Raw genomic sequence first — 10,814 nt, 5'->3', positions numbered from 1 at the left:
TGCTTCACCAAATGGGTAGAAGCTTTTCCCCTGAAGAATATTAGAGCAAAGACAGTGGCAGAAATCTTCATTTATGAGTTTATTTCAAGACATGGAGTACCTTTAGAAGTACATACCGATCAAGGGAAGAATTTTGAATCGAAACTGTTCGCTGAAATAATGAAGCTTCTCGGAATTAGGAAAACACGAACTACTGCGTTGCATCCTCAGTCTGATGGTCAGGTCGAACGACAACATCAAACAATAATCAATTATCTAGCGAAGTATATTTCACAAAATCAAAAAGATTGGGATCGGTGGATTCCCATGTTTCTTCTAGCTTACAGATCTTCAAAGCACGAAACCACTGGGATGACTCCTGCGGAATTATATTTCGCTCGAGATCTAAGACTTCCAGTGGATCTATTGCAAGGAAATGTTCCTAGATTAGAAGAAAAAGAGCCGTCTTCGATAGAAAATTTCGCTAATACTCTCAAAAGAAAGTTAAGTGATATCCATTCCGAAATTAGAGACAAGATGAATATTAGATCTTCTAGGGTAAAGAGTCGGTACGATAAGGGAGTTAGACAGATTCTTTTTCAAAAGGGAGAGAGAGTCTGGTTTTATAACCCTCGAAGAATTAAAGGTAGAGCTCCCAAGTTACAGAGTAATTGGGAAGGACCTTTCTCTATTGTAAAGAAATTCAACGATGTGGTGTACTGCATTCAGAAGACACCCAGACATCGGAAGAAAGTAGTGCATGCAGATAGATTAGCTCCATTTTTAGATAGAAATATTGATTGTTAATTAGAAATAGTACAAAACTCAAATAAAGATTGCTAGAAATTGGAGAGTTGTGTTTGTGTGTATATTTGTAAGTGCATTTTTTTTAATTGGTGAATTTATTCTGCGTAAGGAATGTTTTCTTTTCTAGTTGGAAATTTTTAAGAAGAGGCTTGCCTGAGTTTTTGTTACAAGAGAATTCTCTGAGGAAGTTCCTGCGACCATTACTCATCGAGGGTAACTGGCTCCTTTCAATTGAGAAGACCGTCTCATCTTCAGAAGATTGGTCATTTGGTTCATCACGTTGAAGACTGTCCCTCTCGTGGTTTTTGATCCGTGGTTTTCCCACGAGACTGAGGGCAAATGCCGGGACAGAGACTTAGGGTGTTCACGAGGAACGTTGGGTCCACGGAAGATATTGCCCCCCTTTGTCTGAAGATTCATGGACCATTTCGTTATCCTTCCGGGAGACGGCGAGTATAGTGAAACCGCGAAGACAGCAGGGATATCTTCTATCAACTCGACTGTTATAGGAAAAATCTGGCCAATTTTTCTTCAAAAAAACAGTTCGAGTACGGAGAGGAGGAGGGCGAAGCTCGGTAACCTGTAGCAGCAGCTAAGGGAGAGCAGGATTCGTCCGGACAGTGTAGACGCGAAAGGAGAGGGACCAGGCGTTTTGTTCGGTAACCTGTAGCAGCAGCTAAGGGAGAGCGGAGTATCGTTGGTGCCCTGATAGCAGCGTCAGAGTCCTAGGTCTTCAATCTCCGTGAGAATTGTCGGGACGACAATCTTGAAGAAGGGGGGCAGTGTTGCGCCCCCGTGTTACGCCCCTGGATCTACATCTTTGTATCGGGTGATACTTTTCGCGGGATCAACTCTTTACGCCTCCGGAAGATCGTCGTCAAGGGAGTTGTTGTTAAACAACTAAGGGTCTTCTTCTGTTTTCGGGAGACATGACAGTTTTGGTCTAGCGGTCGCATCGTGCGGACGTTTTCCGAGACCGGAGCTTCTTTGCATTACGAATGCACTATTTGTTATATTTCATTGGTTTCGTGTATTGGTTCCTCATATTAAAGTTCATTTCCCTATTATGCGAGTGTCTTTATTTCGCGCGCGAGTGAGAGTGACTGTGTGTGAGTGACTGAGCGAGAGGCGTCCCGAGGACGCAACAATACTATTTCTTTCATAATAATTTTCTGCAACGCTACCATTGTACTACATCTTTCATAAGTATATAAATTATAAAAAAAGGAATAGTAGGATGGTAGTGTAGCAAGAAAGTAATTATTTTTATGAAAGAAATAGTTTAAAATGATAACGTATCAATATTTATTTTATACCCCGCACGTCAATATTTATTATTTTTTTTTACATAACCCCGCACGCTGCCAATATCGCGGAGCACCACTAACGCCGTCTGTTGTAAAACGTGCGAGATGGACAAAATTACCACTACATGCATCTTGCATGTGTTGTGTACGTGTGATATATGTGTGCGCATGTGTTGTATACGTGTGAATACGTGTAGCACGATACTACAATGTATGCGTGGTCGATGATGATAATAATGATGACAGGGACGTTTCTTAATAGAAATTTTTCATATTTCGACTTTGCATTTATATATCTCTGCTTACAAATCACGTAGAGCAGAAATAAAGACACTTTTATTATATAATTCGAACTCAATCTATCGATTAAGTCTAGTATAAACTCGATTGCTTCAGCCATTATTGAGGATTCGAAATATTATAAAAACTCAAATGTCCGACTCGCGTTAAGATACACGGTGTCTCCGCTACGCCCTTAACTGGTCGCGAGACACTACCGTGTCTCTTGATAGCTGCGTTCGAAAACGTCCCCGAGTGCATTCTCTCTCGTTCCATATCACTTCTCTATGTCAATGATATAGAAGGAAAGGGAATGTACTCTGAGGGCGGTTCCAAACGCAGCCTATGCATGCAACCGACGCAAGAAGATATTTTGGGAAATTTATTTTATTATAAATTTGACAAAACTTTTAGTAAAACGCGTGTACTTATTCCCAAATTATAATTTTAAATATTTGATATAAGATTATTAAAAAATGTTGAATCTATTTTAATTATAATTATATTTATTCTACGCTATTTTAATTTTATTTATTGCACAAATAAAACATATCTATTTCTGATTGAAATAAAATTATGACAATACTTTTAAATTAATTGTTTCTTATAGTTATTATAATACACTTCTCAAAATAATTAAGGAATAAAAAATTGAGTAAAAATTTTAACGAACTCGCATGTACGCCGCGATTTCCACCGTTAAGACATAACGTGTTATACACGTTTTAAAACCATGCATCGTCAGTATCTTGTTATAGCAAAAATTCTTCATTCAGAATAAAAGAAAAAAAATGTCTGTTTTGTCAGTAGTTGGTTTGACAGGTCTTTGGCCTGTTTACTGTAGATTTTCAAGTTAGATAAAAATTTCTTATTTTGTACAATGATTTTTACATGTAAAAATTATCGAACTAACAAAAACTAAAAAAAAATATCAAGCTTTTAAATATAATAAACTTTGAAACTCTCGTTGGATTAAATTTTACTTAATTTTGATGAGGTTACAACTGTCCAAATTTCGTCTATTTTTGAAGAACAAATAATAAATTAATAAAATACTAAATTTTTTAGTTAATTTCAGGTAAAGTTTAAGTTAAGAAGTTTAATTTAAGGTTTATTGTTAGTTACAAAGACACATTAAAAACTAGGAGCATTAAAAAAATGATGGCTTTTTTCGACATTTTCGCTGCGGAAAAATCATCTCCAAATTGCCTCAGGAATCTTCCATTAAGGTGTGTTACGGTATGTCTGGAACACCCTGTATATTGCCCAAACATTTCGGCTTACGGCCTCTCTAGTTATAATTTTTCTACACATTTTACCTGTAAGAATGTCGGGTAGCGTCGCGACATTAGATACATAAAAATAACGGGACCGTTTTTTTGAGGAGTTGGAAAATCGCATATGTCGAAACGTACTATTATATTCAAGAATTCGTAAACGACTGCCACAGTGTAGCATTGTTAGGATAAAATTTTCCAGCATTTCGTTTGGCTAACATGAATACTTTCGAATTTTCAGAAATGTTTTCAATTGTTGCGTAACTGTTTCATTTTGTAATGTATATCGATGTTATATAATAATTATAGCGTCTAAAATGAAAAATAATAGTAAATAATAAAATTAAAATTATATCACGCTTTTAATAGAAATAATATAAATAAATATATCACAGAATATGAATATATAACTTATAATGAAACATCGTACTTTGTAGCACATAACAGAGTTCGTAATCAAGTAAAACGTAGAATAATTGCGACGTCGAATCTTGGATGTTATATTTCTGGCAAATTTTGTCGTATTTCACCAAAGTTAATGTTTTGTTTTAAATTATATCTTGAATCATCACCGTTTTCATTTTAAGGAGGGAGAAACACATTTTTAGCATTTTTTAAGTCTCATCCTAAATATCATATCTAAATGATGTACAAAATCGAAAACAATGTCTATAAAAAAATACATAAATTTGCTACATAAAAAAATCTGGCGACGAATTTGCGTCACAAATAATCTTTTCCTTTAAAAATTTTATAGAGCATAGACTTTCAAATAAGCATCAAATTTCCGAACACAGCACTGAGTCAGAACCAAAAATATGGTTGAAAAAGGATTTCGAGAGGAATTTTCCATTCTATTCAATGTTCTCTTTGGATCCAAGCAAACAGTCCTGCGTCGCGTCGTCTGGAGTAAAAGTACAATTATGTTGCCCCCTCCACTCCCTTCATCGATGCCCCGTCCATCCTTCTTGATCAGGACCCTACATATTTTTGAATAAGTGATAAAAACGACTTCTCTTGTAATCTATTATATAATGTTGTTTAATATGAAATGTACATATTCATTATAAGATTTTATTATAATAAATAATAAACACCTTTTTCCACATCGTAATCTTCAATTTAATACAATTTCATGTTTTAAAATTAAACAATTATGACAACGACAGTATTCTAATCAATTTTCGTTATCTTTTAATTTTTAGTTTACAAATAATTCGTAATTCAAAAAAAGCTGTCTAAATGGCCTTTCCAAATGATATCGAAATATTAACTGATTAAGGAACGTTATAAAATTTTTATCATCTTTTTAGTGTATTAAAAAATCTTGAATTTTACATAAATTTACATACTTTTGTATAAGGAGAAAAAAGATTATTGTAATTGAGATAATTATAATGCTGCGAAATTATTATTACGCGTCATCTCTGGCATCAGGGATATCTGTTATCACATCTATTATATGATAAATGCTAATAACTAATTATTTAAACATAATTATCTCATGATCTCATACCGCAAATCCCGTAAGTGAAAAGACTTTTTATAGTGATCCGCGGTTAGTTACTTGCAGGAAATAAATATAAAAGAAGAAATATATGTTTATTATAATTTGAAAAATATATAATTACACACAACATTTAACATGTAGTGTGCAACGTTAAGTCAATATAGATTATTTGGCTCTCAAAGGACGCCGGTCCATGTGCCATCCCCATCTCCACGCGGTGAGAGCTGGAAACGTCGAGGTATCCCCTCGGCGGTTAACGGCGGGGCAATGGTTTCGGGCAGAGTGTGTGTACCAACATACATCTCTGGGCATTGGCGGGGTTTTTCGGCTCCTCCCTCGAGTGCTACGGTCACGCTCAAACGCCGGGCGAACGCTTAGGCTTGTAGAGCGGGGACAATTGTCCTTAAGCCGTGGCCGGGGGAGCTGGGGACCCTAAAGGTGCCTCGCGGCGCACTAGGCGCAAATCCGAAGGAACTTTCCGACGGATTGGCCGTCCATAAGAGGAGGGACCCATAGCTTGGCTCAAGTCCCAAATCTTATGGAGTAACGGCACGGGTGCTTCACTTGTGAAGCACTCACGGGGGGGCGGTGGCTTGGGGGGAAACGGCTTAGCACCGGCAAGCCTCCTGGGAACAACCGTCTCCTCGCTAGTAGATTGCATCTCCAGGATGGGAGATAATCAGGTAGGTGCAGCTCCACCGTGGAACTTGGCTAGCAGTGATGTACCGGCGGACTCGAGCCATGCCGGGGTGATCTGCTGGTTTTGTCCCTTGGATCGCCTGGGGTTTGCTCGCGTGACCGTCTTCTCCCTCACCTGAAAGGGTGCGGAAGGAGATGGTCGTGAGAATTGTGTTTAATCCTCCGGAAATTCGGAAGCACACTTACTTCGAGTCATTTACTTCGAGACACGGATGCCCACCGGGGCGCGGTGATGTCAAGTGACGGGACATGCTCCTAGAAGCTGACATCGCCAGCAACAGGGGTCCGCCTTCCCCCTGGTATAAAAACGCGGAGGCGGGGACACGGGTAAGGATGATGATGGTTGCTTGAGCTTACCTCGAGTGATCAGACATCATACAAACAGGGGTCTGTCTTCCCCCTCGTATAAAAACGCGGAGGCAGCCGGGCTGGGAGTGTTTCAGTACTGTAAATATTTCCGGGGCTACGTTTAGCCGACAGAACGGAAGTCCGCCTCCCCCTGAAAAATCGGAGAGCGGCTAGGGACTTAGATCGCGTGCCTCTACCGGGAGGCTCGAATAGAATCCCCTGGTGCTTTTGCAACAGGGAAGAAGAGGGTTGTGCTTCACCCTTCGGAAATACGGAAAAAAAAAATATATATATATATATATATATAGATTATTTCGATATTTTTCAAAGATAGGAAGGAACAAGCGGACACAAAATTTTCGTTCAAGACGATAGCAAAATATCTTCTAAATGTACTGCTACAATTCTATTCTTTCTTTGTATTCTTATACTTTCGACCTTTCTTTAGTTAAATTAAAAGATATAACATTTCTAACGCTAACTGTTTCAGGCCAAAAAATATGTTCTTTTCTTAGCCCCGCCATAATTAAAGAAAATATCAGGAATATATATCATCTATTATAAATAAAAATTATTTTTAAATTAAAATTAAGGCTCCAATAAAAAAATACAAATTTCAAAATAAATAATTAATAAAGGCTAATAAGCTGGAAAAAACTCTTTATATTCGAATTTGTATTTGTATATATTAGAGGTTTACACTTTTAATTATTTTAAAATAATACCTTTTTATAATATTTAATATTTAATATTAATTAACAAGCTCGATAGTTAAAAGTATAATATTCAATTTTTATTAGGCCTTTTTCAAGTACGAAGTTAGAATAAAATAAAATAAAAAAGACGTAAATATCAAATGTAACATTTATTAGAAGTGGAACGTTTCGTACTTTTACTTAAGACTTCTTCAGCCGCAATATATAAACGCTATAAACATAATATAAAAATTATACTATTGTGGCGATAAATGCCACAAGCATATTAAAATATATATAAAATAGAATTTACACGAAATAAAAATATATGACAAGCGACGAGTGTTAAGGATATCGCGACCGGTGACACAAAATAATAAATAAATAAATAAGCGTCTAACATGACGAAGGTAGATTTCGATTCCCGAACAAAATAAAAAGCGAAAGTTCTTCAAAATAATAGATAGGCTAATCACCTAAAAATAAAAATAAGGTCGTGGAAAAATTGAGAGAAGCAAGACATTGCGCGACCTCGAAGGGCAGATAGATTTTGACTCGCGCTCGCGATACACGGTTTTCCTCGGTGGAGAGTAAAAGTCTGTATTTTGTATAACTCGAATAAACGGAGTAAAAGATAATATACCGTATAACACCTAATAATTATTCCGTCTTAACATATCCTCTCCCGATTCGCGATATTGGCAGAACAGTAATTATCGAACTAAGACACGCGCTCCCAAAGTGGTGACCCCGACGTGATCAAGGTGACGCGAAGTGCTGTGGACATTGCCGCAAATCGTGATACGGATCTTGGAGAGTGCATTTTGAAAAAGTGACAGTATGGTGTTGACGCGTGACGATGGGGCTGCCCCCTCCCCCCCCCCCCCCCGTTAATTCAAATCGAGCAGCCCCGAGGTGCACTGCCTGTGCCAGGAACGTCGCAACTAGCAGGAGAACGACCTTGCCTGTTCATGGCGGGCGCCGAAGTAAATCGCGTAGGCATGAGAATGCCGAAATTTACTTCCGAGGATCCGGAACTGTGGTTTAATATCATAGATCGGAGCTTCCAGGCCGCTGGAATTACTACGGACGCGACCAAGTTCGGTTACGTTCTTACGGCGATCGGTCCGCGACACGCAATGGAGGTACGCGACATAATAATGAACCCGCCAGCGGAACGCACGTACGAAACTTTAAGATGCGAGCTCATAAAAAGACTAAGTTTATCGCAGGAGCACAAGACGCGACGGCTCCTGGAGCATGAGGAGATAGGCGACCGCAAACCGACACAATTTTTGCGGCACCTTCGAGGTCTCGCCGGTAATGTCGTCGGGGATGAAGTGCTGCGAACCATTTGGTTGAGTCAACTACCTGTTTATTTGCAGCCGCATCTTGTAACGCGCGTGGGAGATACGCTGGAGATGCTCGCGGATATGGCGGACGCGATCGTGGAGGCAACGAGAGCGCCCGCGGTGCACGTCGCGGAAGCGGCTCGGCCGACGACGTTCGCGGGTGCCGACGGAAACGGAATGGCTGCATTGGAAGCGAGGATCAATGTGCAGATGACACAGATGCGTATGGCCATGCAGCAAGAGTTCGCGGAACAAATGACCGGCTTGCGAAAATGCATCAAGGCGTTAGGAGAGCGAGAACCTCGCCGGAGCGACGGCGGTGGTCGTCGCAGGCGGGAGCGTTCGCGATCGCGCTCTCGCGTCCGTGGTCACGCGTCAAACGGTCTGTGTTACTACCATTGGAGATTCGGACCGGACGCACGAAGATGTGAGCCCCCGTGTCCCAGACAGCCGCAGGGAAACGCGACTGATGGCCCGTCACTGATGACGGCCGGTGATCAAGGCCAGGATTCGCGCCGTCTGTTCGTGACTGACCGCGACACGCGAATTAACTTCCTCGTGGATACAGGCGCAGACCTATGCGTTTTTCCTCGCAGGATGGTGCGTAGGCCGCGGCAGAAATCGACGTACGAGTTATCCGCAGCGAATGGAACGGTGATCCATACCTACGAAACCGAGACGTTAACGTTGAATCTCGGATTACGACGGAACTTTACGTGGCGATTTGTACTCGCAGATGTGTCGAGGCCGATTATCGGCGCGGACTTTCTGTCCTATTACGGACTCCTGGTGGACTTGCGGAATCGTCGGCTAGTCGATCAGGCGACGGGACTCGTGGCCGGGGGACGTAGCGCACAGTGCGGAATGCCGACCATACGAACGGTGACGGGAGTGACGCCGTATCACAAACTCTTAGCGTGTTATTAAAATTTTCCAATAAATATGTAACTTTTAGAAAATAACTTCTTTTTTGTTTACTTAATAGGCAAGAAATTAAAAATATATCTAAACTACTGAAACGTGGAGGATGCTTCCATTTGACAATGGTCCTCGCACATGACGCATTTGGATTGTATAATAAAATGCTGAATCATCCAATTTATGGAAAATATTTTATGGTATGTATCTGTTAATATATTTTAAATATGTACTATTTTCTAACCATCTGTTACATATTTTTAATTATTATTTTTATATTTTCATGTCACATGCAGAAATACGTTTCAGATTTTCATTATTCTCACGTTAATGCCGATGGTTACTTAAGACAATTGATTGAATGCCAAGAATTTAAAATAAAGTACTGTCAAACAGAGGATATAATATATAAATCTGATTATATTTTACGTAAGTATTATTATTTTATTATAAATGATAAGATTTTAATTAACAAATTAAATTTTTTTTTAATTAAGCTATTTAACAGTAATGTGTGATGAAAAAGTCACTAACATAATTACTCTTTTATGTGCAAATCTTTCATGAGAATTTATTTATTTCAGCGGATATCGTCTTTGAGCTTCCTTTCATACATGAACTGACACCTGAACAACAGCAAGACCTTAAGGACATATTAAAAAAGAAATGGAACAAAATGGAAAAAAAGTTTGATCGATCTTCATATGCCAATGACCCAAAATATGATCCAGAATGTAACGATTTATTCGATATTGTACAAATATTAGCATATAAATCGTAATACCTGTTAGATTTTTATAATGATAGAGTTAATTAACTATTCTATCCATCTATAATATAAAACATATTCTTTATGTATTTATAATGTAATATATATTTATATAAGCAATATTTTTATGTGCATAAAGAATGTTTATTGTACGTATACAGTATATCATATCTCTGTATAATATATTTATGATTGTATATGTATAATAAATTTATTAATAATACTAATTTTTTTAATCATAAAACATATATAATTCATATTTAAACAAATATAATTTTATTGATCACTAAAAGTCAATCTTAAATTATATTATCTACATATTTAATTGTATAAATTTTTATAAAATTTATCTAATAGATTAAAATAAATTGTAAAATTTTTTAAACTGATAAAACTTCCTTTTTGTATATTATTGTAGGCAATTTTTATTTTAAAAAATACTAGCAGAAAATACTTTAAAATCTGCTCAATATTACAATATATTTATATAATATAAGCATTGAAAGATTTTAAAAATATTTTCCAACTTTATTATATAAAGTCAGTTTTTAATTTAAAACATACATTGAGTTTAACGTATAACATCACTTCATTTCATTTATCATAAGTCAGTCTATAACAATGAAAAGATATTTTTTTATTAAATACATTCATTTCACGCGCCGCTGCTAAATATCAGCGTAAGCTCGCGCAATTTCACTGTCACATCAAGATCCACATAATGTCTCCCTAGATTAGTCGATCTTTTACTTTCTCTTTGTTTATAACTTAAATATATTAAGGACTACTACCACTACTACACACACACACACCTATTACTATTACAGCTGGCATTCTTGTGTTTTATAATTTTCACTTTTTTTGTTATTCTTTA

At 37.7% G+C, this 10,814-nt stretch overlaps 2 protein-coding genes across 2 annotated transcripts; both read left to right on the top strand.

Annotated features, from left to right (window-relative positions):
* Window positions 1-7,872: 7,872 nt before the first annotated feature.
* LOC114945087 (uncharacterized) lies at window positions 7,873-9,180 on the top strand. The gene has a single exon (XM_029321174.1). It carries the CDS (start codon window positions 7,873-7,875, stop codon window positions 9,178-9,180), a length of 1,308 nt encoding a protein of 435 aa, XP_029177007.1.
* LOC146719494 (uncharacterized) lies at window positions 8,541-9,972 on the top strand. Its single transcript, XM_085490118.1, has 3 exons — window positions 8,541-9,371; window positions 9,468-9,600; window positions 9,756-9,972. Exons 1-3 carry the CDS (start codon window positions 9,297-9,299, stop codon window positions 9,950-9,952), a joined length of 405 nt encoding a protein of 134 aa, XP_085346244.1. The 5' UTR covers window positions 8,541-9,296; the 3' UTR covers window positions 9,953-9,972.
* Window positions 9,973-10,814: the final 842 nt, after the last annotated feature.

The sequence above is a fragment of the Nylanderia fulva genome, unplaced genomic scaffold, assembly GCF_048542155.1.
Source record: "Nylanderia fulva isolate GAGA-0341 unplaced genomic scaffold, ASM4854215v1 Scaffold97, whole genome shotgun sequence".
NCBI classification, from domain to species: Eukaryota; Metazoa; Arthropoda; class Insecta; order Hymenoptera; family Formicidae; genus Nylanderia; species Nylanderia fulva.
The sequence above is the reverse complement of the archived record's forward strand: the minus strand, read 5'-3'. Positions and strand labels throughout refer to the sequence as shown.

Coding starts and splice junctions, on each gene's coding strand:
- LOC114945087 (XM_029321174.1), top strand. CDS start 7,873: ATGGCGGGCGCCGAAGTAAATCGCGTAGGCATGAGAATGCCGAAATTT.
- LOC146719494 (XM_085490118.1), top strand. CDS start 9,297: ATGGTCCTCGCACATGACGCATTTGGATTGTATAATAAAATGCTGAAT. Junction 9,372..9,467: donor TTTATGGAAAATATTTTATG/GTATGTATCTGT, acceptor TGTCACATGCAG/AAATACGTTTCAGATTTTCA. Junction 9,601..9,755: donor TAAATCTGATTATATTTTAC/GTAAGTATTATT, acceptor TATTTATTTCAG/CGGATATCGTCTTTGAGCTT.